The sequence below is a fragment of the Poecile atricapillus genome, chromosome 19, assembly GCF_030490865.1.
Source record: "Poecile atricapillus isolate bPoeAtr1 chromosome 19, bPoeAtr1.hap1, whole genome shotgun sequence".
Lineage (NCBI taxonomy): Eukaryota > Metazoa > Chordata > Aves > Passeriformes > Paridae > Poecile > Poecile atricapillus.
This window is the reverse complement of record NC_081267.1, coordinates 804,313-825,272: the sequence shown is the minus strand read 5'-3', so window position 1 is coordinate 825,272 and position 20,960 is coordinate 804,313. Positions and strand designations below refer to the sequence as shown.

Sequence of the window (20,960 nt, the reverse complement as noted above, 5' to 3'; positions counted from 1 at the left end):
CAAAAAATTCCCAAAAAAATTTCCAAAAATTCCTCCCCAAAAAATCCATAAAAATAAACCCAAAATTCCCAAAAAATTCCCCCAAAAAATCCCAAAAAATTCCCCAAAATTCCCCCAAAATTCCCTCCAGAAATTCCCAAAATTCCCAATTTTCCCAAAGAAATTCCCAATTTTTTACCCAAATTTTCCCCAAAATTCTCCCAAAATTCCCCCAAAAAATTCCAAAAAAATCCAAAAAATTCCCCCAAAAAATTCCCAAAAATCCCCCAAAATTCCCCAAAAATTCCCAAAAAATTCCCCAAAAATTCCCCAAAAAAATTCCCCAAAAATTCCAAAAAAATTCCCCAAAAATTCCCAAAAAATTCCCAAAAATGCCCAAAAAATTCCCAGAATTCCCAATTTTCCCAAAGAAATTCCCAATTTTTTACCCAAATTTTCCCCAAAATTCTCCCAAAATTCCCCAAAAAAATTCCAAAAAAATCCAAAAAATTCCCCAAAATTCCCAAAAATTTCCCCAAAAATTCACCCCAAAATTCCCGCCAAAGTTTTCCCGCCAAAATCCCCCAAAAATTCCCTTTAAACAACCCCAAAATTCCCAAAATTCCCAAAAAAATTCCAAAAAAATCCCCAAAAATTCCCCAAAAATTCCCAAAAATTCCCCCAAAATTCCCCAGAAATTCCAAAAAAATTCCCCCAAAATGCCCAAAAATTCCCCAAAAATTCCAAAAAAAATCCCAAAAAATTCCCAAAAAAATTCCCAAAAATCCCCAAAATTTCCCCAAAAATTCCCCCAAAAATTCCCAAAAAATTCCCAAAAATTCCCCAAAAATTCCCCAAAAAATTCCCAAAAAAATCCCCAAAAATTCCCCCCAAAATTCCCCAAAATTCCAAAAAAATCAACCCAAAATTTCCAAAAAAATTCCCCAAAAAATTCCCCAAAATTCCCCAAAAATTCCCCAAAAAATTCTTAAAAATTCCCCCAAAATTCCCAAAAAAATTCCCCAAAATTCCCCAAAAATTCCCCAAAAGTTCCCAAAAAAATTCCCCAAAAACTCCCAAAAATTCACCCCAAAATTCCCGCCAAAATTTTCCCGCCAAAATCCCCCAAAAATTCCCTTCAAACAACCCCAAAATTCCGAAAAAATTCCCCAAAATTCCCTAAAATTCCAAAAAAATTCCCCAAAAATTCCCAAAAATTCCCCAAGAATTCCCCAAAAAATTCCCAAAAAATTCCAAAAAAATTCCCCAAAAATTCCCAAAAATTCCCCAAAAATTCCCAAAAAATTCCAAAAAAATTCCCAAAAATTCCCCAAAAATTCCCCAAAAAATTCCCAAAAAATTCCCCAAAAAATTCCCTAAAATTCCCCAAAAAATTCCCAAAAAAAATTCCCAAAAAATTCCCCAAAAATTCCCAAAAAATTCCCCAAAAATTCCCCAAAAAATTCCCCAAAAAATTCCCAAAAAATTCCCAAAAAATTCCATAAAAATCCCCAAAAACTCCCAAAAATTCACCCCAAAATTCCCGCCAAAATTTTCCCGCCAAAATCCCCAAAAATTCCCTTTAAACAACCCCAAAATTCCCAAAATTCCCCAAAAAAAACCAACTCCAACTCCATATATGGTCATGTGGGCGTGGTTTATTGGCGCTGTGGGCGGAGCTTGATTCTGATTGGTCCGTAGGGGCGGGGCTGCTCCAGCTGCAGCCAATGGGAAGCGCAGAGCTCTAAAAGGGGGCGGGGCTTGTGAAAAATTGGCGGGAAATCCCCAAAATTTGTAGAATTCCATAAAAAAACCCCAAAAAATTCGGGATTTTTTTTGGTTTTTATAAAATTTGGGAATTTTTGGGATCGTTGGAAAAATTTGGGGGAATTTGGGGGAAAATTGGGATTTTTGGAGGGAAAATTGGGATTTTTGTGGGGAAAACTTGGGAATTTTTGGTGTTTTGGGGAAATTTGGGAATTTTTAGGGAATTCCTGAAAAATTTGAGGGAATTTTTGGAGATTTGTTGGAATTTTTTCACCTAAAAAAATTTTGCTTAAAAATGAACCCAAAAATTCCCAAAAAAAGTCCCAGAAAAAATTTTAGTATTATTAATTTAATATTATTATTTAATAATGTTTATTAAATATTTATTATTAAATATATTATATTTAATAATTATAATATTACATTTAATTAATATAATTATTTAATAATATTCATGAACTATTTATAATTAAATATATATTTAATAATTATAATATTACATCTAATTAATATAATTATTTAATAGTATTTATTAAATATTTATTATTAAATATATAAAATTTAATAATTATAATATATCTAATTAATATAATTTTTAATAATACTTATTAACTACTTAATATTAAATATATTATATTTATTAATTATAATATTGTATTTAATATTATTATTTAATAATGTTTTTTAAAAATATTTAATAATTATAATGTATTTAATTAATATAATTATTTAATAATATTTATTAAATATTTATTATTAAATATACAAAATTTAATAATTATAATATTATATCTAATTAATATAATTATTTAATAATATTTATTAACTATTTATTATTAAATATATTATATTTATTAATTATAACATTGTATTTTTAAAATTTTATTATTTAATAATGTTTGTTAATTATTTATTATAAAATTGTAATATTTTTAATTAGAATATTGTATATAATATTATTATTTATATATTTTATTATAATTATTATTTATTATATAACGTATACTATTATTATTATTAATTTATTTATATTATTTAATAACTATTTAATATTTATATTTTTATAAAATTATTTAATATTAATAATATTTAATAATATTATTATGCAATTATATTAATATAATTTAATACTATTTAATATTATTATTTAATCATTGAATTTTTATTTTATTTTATAATTATATTTTATTTTATTTTAATTATTTAATTATTATTATTTAATAATACTATTTTTTAATTATAATACATAGAATATTATTATTTAATAAATTTAGCATTTAACAACATTTAATAATAATAATTCAGTATTAATAACATCAATATTTTATTAATATTTTAATTAAGTTTCCAAAAATTCATGGAAATTTAATTAAAATATTGTTTCCAAAAAAATTAACTTGGAATTCCAAAAAATTCCCTTAAAAGTTTTCCTGGAATTCCCAAAAAATTTTATGGATAATTCCAAAAATTCCTTTAAAATTCCCGTTAATAATTACCATAAAATTCCTGAAAATATCCTTAAAAATTCCTTTAAAAATTCCCAAATTTTCAACCAAAATTATGGAAAATTCCTTAAAAATTTCCTAAAAAAATTCATTAAAAAATTTGGGAATATCCCCGAAAAATTCCTTTAAAAATTCTTTAAAAATTCCTGAAATTCTCCCCAAAAAATGGGAAAAAATTTCCAGAAATTTCATCCCAAAATTCCCGCTCGAATCCCAAAAAAATTCCCGCCAAAAATTCCCAAAAATTTCCCTGAAATCCTGAAAAAAAATCCTCCAAAATTCCCGGAATTTATCCCAAAAAAAAATCCCGGAAAATTTGGGTTTGTTTGGAAAAGGGGGCGGGGCTTAAAGGGACAGAAAAAAGGGGCGAGGCTTAAAGGGTTAAAAGGGGCGGGGCTGAAGTGATTGACAGGTCTGGGTGAAGTGGGTGGGGCTTAAAGGGTTAAAAGGGGCGGGGCTTAAGTGATTGACAGGTCAGGAGAAAATGGCGGGACTTAAAGGGTTAAAAGGGGCGGGGCTTAAAGGCTTTAGGGGCGGGGCTTAAATGATTGACAGGTCTGGGGAAATGGGTGGGGCTTAAAGGGTTAAAATGGGCGGGGCTTAAAGGGACAGAACAAAAAGGGGCTTGGCTTAAATGGGTCAAAGGGGGCGGGGCTTAAAGAGGTTTAAGGGGAGGGGCTTAAATAATTGACAGGTCAGGAAAAAAGGGGTGTGGCCTAAAGGGGGCGGGGCTTAAAGGGGTTAAAGGGGCGGGGCTTAAGTGATTGACAGGTCAGGATAAAAGGGCGTGGCCTAAAGGGGGCGGGGCTTAAAGGGGTCAAAGGGGCGGGGCTTAAGTGATTGACAGGTCTGAATAGAAATGGGTGGGGCTTAAAGGGACAGAACAAAAAGGGGCGGGGCTTAAAGGGGTTAAAGGGGCGGGGCTGAAGTGATTGACAGGTCAGAGGTAAAGGGGCGGGGCTTAAAGGGTTAAAGGGGCGGGGCTTAAAGGGACAGAACAAAAAGGGGCGGGGCTTAAATGGGTTTAAAGGGGTGGGGCTTAAAGAGGTTTAAGGGGAGGGGCTTAAGTGATTGACAGGTGAGGTTAAAGGGGGTGGGGCTTAAGGGGTTGGGGTTAAAGGGGCGGGGCTTAAAGGGTTAAAAGGGGCGCGGCTTAAATGATTGACAGGTCAAGGTGATAGGGGTGTGGCCTTAAAGGGGGCGGGGCTTAAAGGGTTAAAAGGGGCGGGGCTGAAGTGATTGACAGGTCTGGGTGAAGTGGGCGGGGCTTATGGAAAGGGGGCGGGGCTTAAGGGAAAGGGGGCGGGGCTTACCCAGGCAGAGAGCGAAGGCCCGAGCCACAAGCGGGCGTGGCCAAGCCGGATCCAAGATGGCGGCAAGCTCCGCCCCTTCCGGAAGTTGGGCGTGGTCAAGGATCAGCCTGGGGTGGGGGAGGTTAATTAAAAAAATTGGGAATTTTTAGGGGGAATTTTGGGGTTTTTTAGGGAATTTTGGGGGAAAAAAAATGGGGAAAAATCAGGGGAAAAAAAGAAAAAAAATTTGGGGAGAATTCTTTAAAAAAGTGAAAAATGAGGAAAAATTTTTATGGGAATTGTGGGAATTTTGAGTGGGAATTTTCGCAGAATTCACAAAAAAATCGGGGAAAAAAGAGCAAAAATTCAAAAAGAAAGAAAAAGGGGAAAATGGGAAAAGTTCAGGAAAAAAATCAGGGAAAGGTTTGGAAAAATCAGGGAAAATTAAGCAAAAATGAATTTAAAAATTATTAAAAATTGAAGTGAAAAATGAGGAAAAGAATCCGGAAAAAAAATCTAAAATTCTAGAAAAAAATGAGGAAAAAACAGTAAAAAAAAATCAGGAAAAAAATCTACAAAAAAAGAAAAAAAATCAGGAAAAAGTCTGGAAAAATCAGGGAAAATTAAAGAAAAATGAATTTAAAAATTATTAAAAATTGAAGTGAAAAATCCAGAAAAGAATCCATTAAAAAAATTTAAAATTCTGGAAAAAATTCAGGAAAACAGAGAAAAAAAAAATCAGGAAAAAGTCTGGAAAAATCAGGGAAAATTAAATAAAAATAAATTTAAAAATCGTTAAAAATTGAAGTGAAAAATGCGGAAAAGAAATCAGAAAAAAAAATTAAAATTCTGGAAAAAAATTAGGAAAAAACAGGAAAAAAAAATCAGGAAAAAAATCTACAAAAAAAGGGAAAAATATCAGGAAAAAGTCTGGAAAAATCAGGGAAAATTAAAGAAAAATAAATTTAAAAATCATTAAAAATTGAAGTGAAAAATCAGGAAAAGAATCCAGAAAAATAATTTAAAATTCTGGAAAAAAATCAGGAAAAAAATGTACAAAAAAAGGAAAAAAAAATCAGGAAAAACTCTGGAAAAATCAGGGAAAATTAAATAAAAATAAATTTAAAAATTATTAAAAATTGAAGTGAAAAATGTGGAAAAGAACAAAAAAAAAATTAAAAAAATTTGGGGAAAATCAGGAAAAAACAGTAAAAAAAAATCAGGAAAAAAATCTACAAAAAAAGGAAAAAAAATCAGGAAAAAGTCTGGAAAAATCAGGGAAAATTAAATAAAAATAAATTTAAAAATTGTTAAAAATTGAAGTGAAAAATGAGGAAAAGAATCCAGAAAAAAAATTTGAAATTCTGGAAAAAAATCAGGAAAAAACAGGAAAAAAAATCAGGAAAAAAATCTACAAAAAAAGAAAAAAAATAACAAAAAAGTCTGGAAAAATTAGGGAAAATTAAATAAAAATAAAATTAAAAATCATTAAAAATTGAAGTGAAAAATGTGGAAAAGAACAAAAAAAAAATTAAAAAAATTTGGGGAAAATCAGGAAAAAACAAAAAAAAAAATAAAGAAAAAATCTACAAAAAAAAGAAAAAAAATCAGGAAAAAGTCTGCAAAAATCAGGGAAAATTAAATAAAAATAAATTTAGAAAACATTAAAAATTGAAGTGAAAAATGAAAAAAAGAATCCAGAAAAAAAAATTAAAATTCTGGAAAAAAATCAGGAAAAAATCGACAAAAAAAGAAAAAAAAATCAAAAAAGTCTGGAAAAATCAGGGAAAATCAAATAAAAATAAACTTAAAAATCATTAAAAATTGAAGTGAAAAATCCTGAAAAGAACAAAAAAAACGTTTAAAAATTTTGGGAAAATCAGGAAAAAACAATAAAAAAAAAACAGGAAAAAAATGTACAAAAAAAGGGAAAAAATAATAAAAAAGTTTGGAAAAATCAGGGAAAATTAAATAAAAATTAATTTAAAAATCATTAAAAATTGAAGTGAAAAATCTGGAAAAAAACAAAAAAAAAAATTAAAAAATTTGGGGAAAATAAGGAAAAAACAGAGGAAAAGGAAAAAAAAATGAAGAAAGAATTTATAAAGAAAAAAGAAAAATAAAGATAAAAAAATCAGGAAAAATTCAGAAATAAAAATGAAAATTTCAGAGAAAAGTGAAAAAAATTAAGAAAATTCTGGAAAAATTCAGGAAAAAAATTCAGGGAAAATTCCATAAAAAATGAGGAGAAAAAAATTCATCAAAATCCCCCAAAAAATTCCGACAAAATTCCCTAAAATCCCCAAAATTCCTCCTCAAAACCTCCCAAAAATTCCTCAAATCCCCCAAAAACTCCTTTAACGTTCTTTAAAAAATTAAAATTTTAAAAAAATTTCTCCAAAATCCCCAAAAAACTTTGAAAATTCCAAAAAAATTCCATTAAAATTCCCAAAAAAATCCCCAAAAATTCCCCAGAAATTCCCAAAAATTCCCCAAAAATTCCAAAAAAAATTCCAAAAAATCCCCAAAAAATTCCCAAAAATTCCCCCAAATATTCCAAAAAAATCCCCAAAAATTCCTCAAAAAATTCCCAAAAATTCCCAAAAAAATTCCAAAAAATTTCCCAAAAATTCCAAAAAAATTCCCAAAAATTCCCAAAAAAATTCCCAAAAAATTCCCAAAAATTCCTCAAAAAATTCCCAAAAATTCCCAAAGAAATCACCAAAAATTCCCCAAAATTCCCCAAAAATTCCCCAAAAATTCCCCAGAAATTCCAAAAAATTCCCCAAAATTCCCAAAAAAATTCCCAAAAATTAAAAAAAAATCCCCAAAAAATTCCCAAAAATCCCCAAAAATTCCCCAAAAATTCCCCAAAAAATTCCCAAAAATTCCCCAAAAAATTCCAAAAAATTCCCAAAAAAATCCCCAAAAATTCCCCCAAAATTCCCCAAAAATTCCCCAAAAAATTCCCAAAATGTCCCAAAAAAATCCCCAAAAATTCCCCCAAAATTCCCAAAAATTCCCCAAAAATTCCAAAAAAAATCCCAAAAAATCCCCCAAAAATTCCCAAAAATTCCCCAAAAAATTCCAAAAAAATCCGCAAAAATTCCCCAAAAATTCCCAAAAAATTCCCCCAAAATTCCCCAAAAATTCCCAAAAAAATTCCCAGAAATTCCCCAAAAAATTCCCAAAAATTCCCCCAAAATTCCCAAAAAACTCCAAAAATTCCCCAAAAATTCCATTAAAATGCTCCAAAATTTTTCAAATTTTTATAAAATTCCCCAAATTCCTCAGAATTCCCCAAATTTTCCCAAAAATTCCCGATTTTTCCCCATTTTTTTCAGCCTCACCTTCGGAGGTCGAGCGCCGGCGCTTCCGGAACTTCCGGGAGAACCTCGGGGGGCGGAGCCGGAAGTGGCGGGATGCTGGAAAGATGACGTCATCAATCAAGCCCCGCCCACCGACAGCACTTCCGGTTCAATTCCGGGCTTATTTGGTGACGCCACGCCCACTTCCGGTTTAAGCCCCGCCCACTTCCGGCCGCCATTTTGTTTTTCCACTTCCGGCCGCCATTTTGTTTTCCCAATTTTTCCCTTTTTCCCTCAAAATTCCCAGAAAATTCCAGAAAATTTCTCCCAAATCCCAAAGATTTTTTCCCAGAATTCCATTTCCGGTTTTGCTTTCAACTTCCGGTCCAAGCCCCGCCCACTTCCGGTTTTAGCCCCGCCCCCACCTCGGTTCTTCCTCCATCGGCTCCAGGGAAAGTTCTGGAAGGGGGAGGGGCAAAATCAGCGCCAAAATTCCCAAAATTCCCAAAAAAATTCCCAAATTTTCACCCAAAATTCCCAAATTTCTCCAAAAATTCCCGAATTTCCCCAAAATTCCCAAATTTTGCCCCAAAATTTTCCCCAAAATTCCCAAATTTTCAGTCAAAATTCCTAAATTTTCTTCAATTCTCAAATTTTCACCAAATTCCCAAATTTTTCCAAAAATTCCCAATTTTCACCCAAAATTCCCAATTTTCACCCAAAATTCCCAAATTTTCCCCAAAATTCCCAAATTTCTCCAAAAAATTCCCAATTTTACCCCAAAAATTCCCAAATTTTTCCCAAAAATTCTGATTTTTTATTGAATTTTCCCAAAATTTTCTCATTTTTTCCCGATTTTCTTCCAAATTCCCGATTTTTCTCCAAAAATTCCTTCAAATTTTCCTTTTTCCATCCAAATTTTTTCCCAAAAATCCCAAAAATTCCCAGATTTTTCCCAAAATTCCCAATTTTTACAAAATTCCCCCCAAATTCCCAAAAAACTCCCAAAAAAATCCCAAAAACTCCAAAAATTTCCCAATTTTTTCCCAAAAATCCCAAATTTTCCAATTTTTTCCCCAAATTTCCCCAAAAATTCCCCAAATTTTCCCCAAAACTCCCAAAAATCTTCATTTTCTCTCAGATTTTCCCAAAATCTCCAAAAAATTCCCCAAAATTCCCAATTTTTCTCCTAAAAATTCCCAAACTTCCAAATTTTCCCAGAAATTCCCAATTTTTTACCCAAATTTCCCCAAAATTCTCCCAAAATTCCCCCCAAAAAAATTCCAAAAAAAATCACAAAAATTTCCCAAAAAATCCCCAAAAAAATTCCCAAAAAATTCCCAAAAAATTCCCCCAAAATTCCCCCAAAAATGCCCAAAAATTCCCAAAAATTCCCTCCAAAAATTCCAAAAAAACACCAAAAAATTCCCAAAAAATTCCCAAAAAATTCCCAAAAATTCCCCAAAAATTCCCCAAAAATTCCAAAAAATTCCCAAAAAATTCCTCAAAAATCCCCAAAATTCCCCAAAAAATTCCCCAAAAATTCCCCAAAAATTCCCTGAAAATCCCAAAAAAATTCCCAAAAAAATTCCCAAAAATGCCCAAAAAATTCCCAAAAAAATCCCAAAAAATTCCCAAAAAAATTCCCAAAAAATTCCCAAAAAATTCCCAAAAAATTCCCAAAAAAATTCCCAAAAATTCCCAAAAAAATCCAAAAAAATTCCCAAAAATTCCCCAAAAAATTCCCAAAAATTCCCAAAAATTCCCCAAAAATTCCCCAAAAATTCCCAAAAAAATTCCCAAAAATTCCCAAAAAAATCCAAAAAAATTCCCAAAAATTCCCCAAAAAATTCCCAAAAATTCCCCCAAAATTCCCCAAAAAATTCCCAAGAATTCCCAAAATTCCCCAAAAAAATTCCCAAAAAATTCCCAAAAAATTCCAAAAAAATCCAAAAAAATTCTCAAAAAAATCTCCCAAAAATTCCCAAAAAAATCCCAAAAAATTCCCCCCAAAATTCCCAGAATTCCCCAGAATTCCCAATTTCCCCCAGAATTCCCAATTTTCTCCCAAAATTCCCGATTTTTCCCGGAATTCCCGATTTTCTCACCGGAGCTGGGGGGGGGCAGGCTCGGCTCCAGCGCCTCCCGAAGAACCTGGGGGGGAAAATTTGGGGCAAAATCCCAGAATTTTGGGAAAAAAACCAAAAATTTGGGGGAAAAAATGGGAATTTTGGGGAAAATTTGGGAATTTTGGGGAAAATTCAGGAATTTTGGGGAAAATTTTGGGATTTTTGGGGGAAAAAGGGGAAAAAATGGGAATTTTTAGGTGAAAATTTTGGGAATTTTGGGGCAAAAATTGGGATTTTTGGGGAAATTTTGGGGGAAAATTTGGGATTTTTGAGCAAAAAATGGGAAAAATGGGAATTTTTGGGGAAAATTTTGGGATTTTGGGGTGAAATCGGGGAAAAATGGGAATTTTTAGAGAAAATTTGTGAATTTTGGAAGAAATTTTGGAATTTCTGCGGCAAAAAAAGGGAATTTTGGGGGAAAAATTGGGATTTTGCGGCGAAATTGGAGAAAAATGAGAATTTTTGGAGGAAAATTTGGAAATTTTGGAGAAAATTTGAGTTTTTTGGGGAAAAAAACGGGAAAAAATTGGAATTTTTGTGGAAAAATTGGGATTTTGGGATGAAAATTTGGGATTTTGGGGCAAAATTTCGGATTTTTAGGGAAAAATTGGGGAAAAAATGGGAATTTTTCGAGAAAATTTGGGAATTTTGTGGAAAATTCTGAAATTTTTAGGCAAAAAATGGGAATTTTGGGGAAAATTTGAGATTTTTGGGGCAAAAATTGGGATTTTGGGGAAAAATGGGAATTCTTGGAGGAAAATTTTGGATTTTGGGGTGAAAACTTGGGATTTTGGGGCAAAATAAGGAAAAAAAATGAGAATTTTTGGAGGAAAACTTGGGAATTTTGAGGGAAATTTGGGGATTTTTGAGGGAAAAATTGGAATTTTTGGGCAAAAATTGGGATTTTGAGGGAAAATTTGGGATTTTTGGGGCAAAATTTGGGATTTTGGGGAACAAAGGAGGCAAAATTTGGGAATTGTGAAGGAAATTTTGGGGTTTTTGGGGTGAAATTGGGGAAAAAATGGGAATTTTGGGGGAAAAATGGGAATTCTGGGGAGAATTTGGGATCTATGGGGCAGGGATGGGATCTATGGGGCAGGAATTGGGATCTATGGGGCAGGATCAGGATCTATGGGGCAGGGATGGGATCTATGGGGCAGGAATTGGGATCTATGGGGCAGAGTTCAGATCTATGGGGCAGGGACGGGATCTATGGGGCAGAACTCAGATCTATGGGGCAGGATTTGGGATCTATGGGGCAGGATTTGGTTTCTATGGGGCAGGATTTGGGATCTATGGGGCAGAGATGGGATCTATAGGGCAGAGTTCGGATCTATGGGGCAGGATTTGGGATCTATGGGGCAGGGACGGCATCTATGGGGCAGGGATTGGGATCTATGGGGCAGGAATTGGGATCTATGGGGCAGGAATTGGGATCCATGGGGCAGGATCAGGATCTATGGGGCAGAGTTTGGATCTATGGGGCAGAACTCAGATCTATGGGGCAGGGATGGGATGTATGGGGCAGGATCAGGATCTATGGGGCAGGAATTGGGATCTATGGGGCAGAATTCAGATCTATGGGGCAGGGAGGGGATCTATGGGGCAGGATTTGGGATCTATGGGGCAGGACAGAGATCTATGGGGCAGAGTTCAGATCTATAGGACAGGATCAGGATCTATGGGGCAGGATCAGGATCTATGGGGCAGAGTTCGGATCTATGGGGCAGAGATGGGATCTATGGGGCAGAGATGGGATCTATGGGGCAGGGATGGGATCTATGGGGCAGAAACTGGGATCTATGGGGCAGGGATTGGGATCTATGGGGCAGAACTCAGATCTATGGGGCAGGAATTGGGATCTATGGGGCAGAGTTCGGATCTATAGGGCAGGATCAGGATCTATGGGGCAGGGACGAGATCTATGGGGCAGGATTTGGGATCTATGGGGCAGGACAGAGATCTATGGGGCAGAGTTCAGATCTATAGGACAGGATCAGGATCTATGGGGCAGGATCAGGATCTATGGGGCAGAGTTTGGATCTATGGGGCAGGGATGGGATCTATGGGGCAGGGACGAGATCTATGGGGCAGAGTTCGGATCTATGGGGCAGGGACGGGATCTATGGGGCAGGAATTGGGATCTATGGGGCAGGGATGGGATCTATGGGGCAGGGATGGGATCTATGGGACAGGGACAGGATCTATGGGGCAGGGACGGGATCTATGGGGCAGGGATGGGATCTATGGGGCAGGGATGGGATCTATGGGGCAGGAATTGGGATCTATGGGGCAGGAACTGGGATCTATGGGGCAGAGTTTGGATCTATGGGGCAGGGACGGGATCTATGGGGCAGGAACTGGGATCTATGGGGCAGGATCAGGATCTATGGGGCAGGATCAGGATCTATGGGGCTGGGATGGGATCTATGGGGCAGGGATGGGATCTATGGGGCAGAGCTTGGATCTATGGGACAGAGTTTGGATCTATGGGGCAGGAATTGGGATCTATGGGGCAGGGACAGGATTTATGGGGCAGGGACGGGATCTATGGGGCAGGGATGGGATCTATGGGGCAGGGATGGGATCTATGGGGCAGGGACAGGATCTATGGGGCAGAGTTCGGATCTATGGGGCAGGGACAGGATCTATGGGGCAGAGTTTGGATCTATGGGGCAGGGATGGGATCTATGGGGCAGGGACGGGACCTACGGAGCAGGAATTGGGATCTATGGGGCACAAATTGGGATCTATGGGGCGGAAACTGGGATCTATGGGGCAGAGATTGGGATCTATGGGGCAGGAATTGGGATCTGTGGGGCAGAACTCAGGATCTATGGGGCAGGGATTGGGATCTATGGGGCAGGATTTGGGATCTATGGGGCAGGATCAGATCTATGGGGCAGGGATGGGATCTATGGGGCAGGGATGGGATCTATGGGGCAGGGATGGGATCTATGGGGCAGGATCAGGATCTATGGGGCAGGGATGGAATCTATGGGGCACGGACGGGATCAATGGGGCAGGATTTGGGATCTATGTGGCAGGATCAGGATCTATGGGGCAGGATCAGGATCTATGGGGCAGAGATTGGGATCTATGGGGCAGGGACGGGATCTATGGGGCAGGAATTGGGATCTATGGGGCAGAGATGGGATCTATGGGGCAGAGATTGGGATCTATGGGGCAGGGACTGGGATCTATGGGGCACGAATTGGGATCTATGGGGCAGAGTTTGGATCTATGGGGCAGGAATTCGGATCTATGGGGCAGGATTTGGGATCTATGGGGCAGGAATGGGGATCTATGGGGCAGGGATTTGGGATCTATGGGGCAGGGATGGGATCTATGGGGCAGGATCAGGATCTATGGGGCAGGATCAGATCTATGGGGCAGGGATTGGGATCTATGGGGCAGGATCAGGATCTATGGGGCAGAGTTCGGATCTATGGGGCAGAGATGGGATCTATGGGGCAGAGTTCGGATCTATAGGGCAGAAATTGGGATCTATGGGGCAGGAATTGGGATCTATGGGGCAGGGATGGGATCTATGGGGCAGGGATGGGATCTATGGGGCAGAGTTCGGATCTATGGGGCAGGGATGGGATCTATGGGGCAGGAATTGGGATCTATGGGGCAGGATTTGGTTTCTATGGGGAAGGAATTCAGATCTATGGGGCAGGAATTGGGATCTATGGGGCAGGAATTGGGATCTATGGGGCAGGGATGGGATCTATGGGGCAGGGATGGGATCTATGGGGCAGGGACGGGATCTAATCGGCAGGGATGGGATCTATGGGGCAGGGACAGGATCTATGGGGCAGGGACGGGATCTAATCGGCAGGGATGGGATCTATGGGGCAGGGACAGGATCTATGGGGCAAGACAGGATCTATGGGGCAGGGATGGGATCTATGGGGCAGGATCAGGATCTATGGGGCAGGGACAGGATCTATGGGGCAGGGATGGAATCTATGGGGCAGGGACGGGATCAATGGGGCAGGATTTGGGATCTATGGGGCAGAGTTTGGATCTATGGGGCAGGAACAGGATCTATGGGGCAGCGATGGGATCTATGGGGCAGAGTTCAGATCTATGGGGCAGGGACTGGATCTATGGGGCAGGGATGGGATCTATGGGGCAGGAATGGGATCTATGGGGCAGAGTTCAGATCTATGGGGCAGGGATGGGATCTATGGGGCAGAGTTCAGATCTATGGGGCAGGATTTGGGATCTATGGGGCAGAGTTCAGATCTATGGGGCAGGATTTGGGATCTATGGGGCGGGAATTGGGATCTATGGGGCAGGATCAGATCTATGGGGCAGGGACAGGATCTATGGGGCAGGAATTGGGATCTATGGGGCAGGATCAGATCTATGGGGCAGGGATGGGATCTATGGGGCAGGGATGGGATCTATGGGGCAGGACAGATCTATGGGGCAGAATTCAGATCTATGGGGCAGAGCTCAGATCTATGGGGCAGGGACAGAATCTATGGGGCAGGGATGGGATCTATGGGGCAGGATTTGGGATCTATGGGGCAGGGATGGGATCTATGGGGCAGGAATTGGGATCTATGGGGCAGGATCAGGATCTATGGGGCAGAGCTTGGATCTATGGGGCAGGAATTGGGATCTATGGGGCAGGGATGGGATCTATGGGGCAGAGTTTGGATCTATGGGGCAGGAATTGGTTTCTATGGGGCAGGAATTGGGATCTATGGGGCAGGGACGGGATCTATGGGGCAGGAATTGGGGATCTATGGGGCAGGATTTGGGATCTATGGGGCAGGGATTGGGATCTATGGGGCAGGAATTGGGGATCTATGGGGCACAAATTGGGATCTATGGGGCAGGGATTCGGATCTATGGGGCAGGGACGAGATCTATGGGGCAGGATCAGGATCTATGGGGCAGAGTTTGGATCTATGGGGCAGAACTCAGATCTATGGGGCAGGGATGGGATCTATGGGGCAGGATTTGGTTTCTATGGGGCAGGGATGGGATCTATGGGGCAGGATCAGGATCTATGGGGCAGGGACAGGATCTATGGGGCAGGGACGGGATCTATGGGGCAGGATCAGGATCTATGGGGCAGGAATTGGGATCTATGGGGCAGGATCAGATCTATGGGGCAGGGATGGGATCTATGGGGCAGGGATGGGATCTATGGGGCAGGACAGATCTATGGGGCAGAATTCAGATCTATGGGGCAGAGCTCAGATCTATGGGGCAGGGACAGAATCTATGGGGCAGGGATGGGATCTATGGGGCAGAATTCAGATCTATGGGGCAGCCCCACCTCCACCTCGCTCGGCGGCTCCGGGGGCGGCTCCGGGGGGCGGGGGAGGGGCCGGACCAGACGAGTCCAAAGGCGGCGAAGCTCCGGGGGCAGCAGAGCTGGGGGGAAACTGAGGCACGTGAGGGGCCGGGGGGAAACTGAGGCACGTGAGGGGCCAGGGGGAAACTGAGGCACGAGTGGGGCTGGGATTGATGGGGCAGGGGGGAAACTGAGGCACGACTGGGGCTGGGGGAAACTGAGGTACTTGAGGGGCTGGGCAGAAACTGAGGCACGAGTGGGGTGGGAATCTATGGGGCTGGGGGGGAAACTGAGGCACGTGTGGGGACGGGGGAAACTGAGGCACGGGTGGGGCTGGGGGGGAAACCGAGGCACGAGTGAGGCTGGGAGAAATTCAGGCACGGATCGGGCTAAAGGGAAACTGAGGCACGAATGGGGTAGGGGGAAACTGAGGCACAAGCAGCACTGGGGGAAACTGAGGCACGGGTGGGGCTGGAATCTATGGGGCTGGAGGAGAAACTGAGGTACGTGTGGGGCTGGGAGAGAAACTGAGGCATGGGTGGGGCTAAAGGGAAACTGAGGCACGAGTGGGGCTGGGGGAAACAGGCACGTGAGGGGCTGGAAGGAAACTGAGGCACGTGTGGACCAGGATCTGTGGGGCTGAAGGGAAACTGAGGCACAGGTGGGACTGGGGGAAACTGAGGCACGTGTGGTGCTGGAATCTATGGGGCTGGAAGGGAAACTGAGGCACGTGTGGGGCTGGGAGGGAACTGAGACATGAGTGGGGCTGGGTTAAACTGAGACACAAGCGGCACTGGGAGAAACTGAGGCACGAGTGGGACTCGGGGGAAACTGAGGCACGCGTGGGGCTGGGGGAAACTGAGGCACGAGTGGGGCTGAGATTGATGGGGCTGGGAGGGAAACTGAGGCACGTGTGGGGCTGGGGGAAACTGAGGCATGAGTGGGGATGGGGGAAACTGAGACACAGATGGGGCTGGGAGGGAAACTGAGTCACGTGTGGGGCAGGATCTGTGAGGCAGGAACGTGTGGGGCACAGAATGTGTGGGGCTGGGAATGTATGGGGCAACAATATATGGGGCAGAAATGTGTGGGGCAGGGAATGTGTGGGGCAGGACCTATGAGGCAGGAATGTGTGGGGCAGGGAATGTGTGGGGCAGGGAATGTGTGGGGCAGGAATGTGTGGAGCAGGGAATGTGTGGGGCAGGACCTATGAGGCAGGAATGTGTGGGGCAGGGAATGTGTGGGGCAGGGAATGTGTGGGGCAGGATCTATGGGGCAGGATCTATAGGGCAGGGAATGTGTGGGGCAGGCAATGTGAGGGGCAAAGAATGTGTGGGGCAGGATCTATGGGGAAGGAATGTGTGGGACACGAATGTGTGGGGCAGGATCTATGGGGCAGGATCTGTGGGGCAGGATTTGTGGGGCAGGATCTATGGGGCAGGAATGTGTGGGACAGGAATGTGTGGGGCAGGAATGTGTGGGGTAGGATCTATGGGGTAGGAATGTGTGGGGTAAGGAATGTGTGGGGCAGGATCTGTGGGGCAGGGAATGTGTGGGGCAGGATCTGTGGAACACGATCTATGGGGCTGGGAATATGTGGGGCAGGGAATATGTAAGGCAGGATCTATGGGGCAGGACCTATGGGGCAGGGAATGTGTGGGGCAGGGAATGTGTGGGGCAGGGAATGTGTGAGGCAGGAATGTGTGGGGCAGGGAATGTGTGGGGCAGGATCTGTGGGGCAGGGAATGTGCAGCATGATCAATGGGGCAGGGAATGTGTGGGGCAAGATCTATAGGTCAGGATCTATAGGGCAGAATCTGTGGGGCAGGAATGTGTGGGGCAGGAATGTGTGGGACACGAATGTGTGGGGCAGGATCTATGGGGCAGGATTTGGGATCCGTGGGGCAGGATTTGGGATCTATGGGGCAGGGATGGGATCCGTGGGGCAGGATTTGGGATCTATGGGGCAGGACCGGATCTATGGGGCAGGATTTGGGATCCGTGGGGCTCTCACGGTGACAGGGCGTCCCCAGCAGCTCGTTCGGGGTCCGGCGCAGGGTGTGGGGCAGAGACACCGGCTCCTGTGGGGCAGAGAAAGACAAAAGGGACAAGGACGGGATCTATGGGGCAAAACCGGATCTATGGGGCAGGGACGGGATCTATGGGGCAGAACCGGATCTATGGGGCAGGAACGGGTTTTATGGGGCAGAACCGGATCTATGGGGCAGAACGGATCTATGGGACAGGAACGGGATCTATGGGGCAGAACCAGATCTGTGGGGCAGAACCGGATCTATGGGGCAGGATCAGATCTAGGGGGCAGGGACGGGACCTGTGAGGCAGGGAGAAGATATATGGGGCAGAACCAAATCTATAGGGCAGAACCAGATCTATGGGGCAGAACCAAATCTATGGGGCAAAACCAGATCTATGGGGCAGGAACAGGATCTATGCGGCAGAACCGGATCTATGGGGCAGGATCAGATCTATGAGAAAAAACCGGATCTGTAAGGCAGGGACGGGATCTGTGGGGCAGAACCGGATCTATGGGGCAGAACCGGATCTATGGGGCAGGGATGGGATCTATGGGGCAGAACCAGATCTATGGGGCAGGGATGGGATCTGTGGGGCAGAACCCGATCTATGGGGCAGAACAGGATCTATGGAGCAGGAATGGGACCTATAGGACAGAACTGGATCTATGGGGCAGGGACAGGATCTGTGGGGCAGAACCAGATCTCTGGGTCAGGAACGGGATCTGTGGGGCAAGGACAGGACCTATGGGGCAGAACCGGATCTATGGGGCAGAACCAAATCTATGGGGCAGAACTGGATCTATGGGGCAGGAACGGGATCTATGGGGCAGAACCAGATCTGTGGGGCAGAACCGGATCTATGGGGCAGGATCAGATCTAGGGGGCAGGGACGGGATCTGTGGGGCAGAACCCGATCTATGGGGCAGAACTGGATCTATGGGGCAGAACCGGCTCTATGGGGCAGAACCAGATCTATGGGGCAGGGATGGGATCTGTAGGGCAGAACCGGATCTATGGGGCAGAACCAGATCTATGGGGCAGGGACGGGATCTGTGGGGCAGGGACGGGATCTGTGGGGCAGAACCGGATCTATGGGGCAGGGACGGGCTCTGTGGGGCAGGGACGGGATCTGTGGGGCAGGGACGGGATCGGGCAGGAATTGAGGATCTATGGGGCAGAGCTGGATCTATGGGGCAGGATTTGGAATCTATGGGGCAGAACTGAATCTATGGGGCAGGAATTCAGAATCTATAGAGCAGGAATGGGACCTATGGGGCAGAACCAAGTCTATGGGGCAGGGCTTGGTTTCTATGGGGCAGGACCTGATCTATGGGGCACAATCAGATCTATGGGGCAGGAATTTGGGATCTATGGGGCAGAACGTGATCTATGGGGCAGAAACTCAGATCTATGGGGTAGGGATGGGATCTATGGGGCAGAATCGAATCTATGGGGCAGAACTGGATCTATGGGGCAGGGATGGGATTTATCTGGCACAATCAGATCTATGGGGCAGGAATCTGGGATCTATGGGGCAAAACCAAGTCTATGAGGCAGGGATGAGATCTGTGGGTCTGGATTCAGGATCTATGGGGCAGAGCTGCACCTATGGGGCAAGATTTGGTTTCTATGGGGCAGGAATTTGGGATCTATGGGGTAGGGATGGGACTTATGGGGCAAAACTAAATCTATGGGGCAGGATCAGAATCTATGGGGCAGGGATGGGATCTGTGGGGCAGGACCTGATCTATGGGGCAGGAATTCCGGGATTTCCTGCCTCAGAATTCCCAGATTTCCCCCAGAATTCCCGGAAATTTCCATGGAACATTCTGGAACTTTCCTGGCTCAGAATTCCCAGATTTTCCCCCAGAATTCCCAGATTTCCCCCAGAATTCCAGGATTTTTCCCAGAATATTCCAGAATTTCCAAGATTTTCCCCCAGAATTCCCAAATTTCCCCCCAGAATTCCCGGATTTCCCCCCAGAATTCCCGGATTTCTCCCCGGAACATTCCGGAACGTTCCCTCCTCACCCTCTCCCTGCAGTCGGCTCCGATTTCCCGGATCCGTTCCCGGATTTTCCCGGCCGGGATTTGGGGCCGGGGGTCCCAGAGGGGGAGGGGCCGGGAGGGGGGAGGGGGAGGAAGAGGAGGGGGGGGAGGGGGAGGGGCAGGGAGGGGGAGGGGCGGAGCCAAAGGGGGGGCGGGGCCTGAAAAGGGGGAAAAAAATTCCCGGAATTTTCACCCAAAATTCCCAGAAAATTCCCAAATTTTTCCCAATTTTCCCAAAATTTCCCAGAATTTCCCCAAAATTCCCAAAATTTTCCCCAAAATTCCCTCAAAATTCCCAAATTTTATCTCAATTTTCCCAAAATTTCCCAGAATTTCCCCAAAATTCCCAAATTTTCCCCCAAAATTCCCAAAATTTCCCCACAAAATTCCTCAAAGTCCCCAAATTTTCCCCAAAATTCCCAAAATTTTCCCCAAAATTCCCTCAAATTCCCCAATTTTTCCAAAATTTCCCGAATTTTTCCCCCAAAATCCCCAAATTTCCCCAAAATTCCCAAATTTTTATCCCAAATTTCCCAAAATTTATCCCAAAGTTCCCAAATTTCCCAAAATCTTCCAATTTTTCCCAATTTTTTCCCCAAATTTCCCCCAAAATTCCCAAATTTTCCCCAAAATTCCCAGAAAATTCCCAAAATTTTATCCCAAAATTTCCCAAAATTTCCCAGAATTTCCCTAAAATTCCCAAATTTTCCCCAAAATTCCCAAATTTTTCCCAATTTTCCCAGAATTTTTGAAATTTCCTCAAAATTCCCAGATTTTTCCCAAAATTCCTAAAATTTTATCCCAAAATGCCCGAATTTCCCCCAAAATTCCCAAATTTTTCCCAATTTTCCCAAAAATTTCCCAAAATTTCCCCAAAATTCCCAAAATTTTCCCTGAAATTCCCTCAAATTCCCAAGTTTTCCCCCCTAATTCCCAATTCTTTCCCCCAAAATTCCCAAATTTTTCGTGAATTTCCCAGAATTTCCCCCCAAATTCCCAAATTTCATCAAATATTCCCCAATTTCCACCCAAATTTTCCCCAAAATTCCCAAATTTTTTTCATAATTTTTCCCCAAAATTTCCAGTTTTCCCAAATTTTCCCATTTTTCCCAATTTTTTCCTCTAAATTTCCTCAAATTCCCAAATTTTCCCCAAAACTCCCAAATTTTTCCCAAGTTTCCCAAAATTTCCACCCAAAATTCCCAAATTTCCCCAAAAATTGTGAAATTTACCCCAAATTTTTTCCCAATTTGTCCAAAATTCCCGCATTTCCCCCAAAATTCCCAAAATTTCCCCAAAATTTCCCAAATTTCCCCCCAAAATTCCCAAATTTTCCCCAGATTTTCCCGCTTTTCCCAAGTTTTTCCCCAAAATTCCCAAATTTTCCCCAAATTTCCCAAAATTTCCCAATTTTTTCCCAAATTTCCCAAAGTTTCCACCCAAAATTCCCAAATTTCCCCAAAAATTGTGAAATTTTCCCCAAATTTTTCCCCAATTTCTCCAAAATTCCCACATTTCCCCCAAAATTCCCAAATTTTCCCCAGATTTTCCCACTTTTCCCAAGTTTTTTCCCCA

At 42.1% G+C, this 20,960-nt stretch overlaps 1 protein-coding gene across 1 annotated transcript in view; it reads right to left on the bottom strand.

Annotated features, from left to right (window-relative positions):
- Positions 1-733: 733 nt before the first annotated feature.
- REC8 (REC8 meiotic recombination protein) overlaps positions 734-20,960 on the bottom strand; it is a 31,415-nt gene continuing 11,188 nt past the window's right edge. The window contains exons 5-12 of the mRNA XM_058853145.1: positions 17,474-17,555; positions 17,315-17,381; positions 15,283-15,380; positions 9,960-10,005; positions 8,277-8,310; positions 7,894-7,968; positions 4,565-4,671; positions 734-1,723 (exon numbers count right to left, since the gene is read on the bottom strand). Coding sequence (XP_058709128.1) covers positions 1,638-1,723; positions 4,565-4,671; positions 7,894-7,968; positions 8,277-8,310; positions 9,960-10,005; positions 15,283-15,380; positions 17,315-17,381; positions 17,474-17,555 — 595 coding nt within the window. The 3' untranslated portion in view covers positions 734-1,637. The remainder of the gene's footprint in view (positions 1,724-4,564; positions 4,672-7,893; positions 7,969-8,276; positions 8,311-9,959; positions 10,006-15,282; positions 15,381-17,314; positions 17,382-17,473; positions 17,556-20,960) is intronic.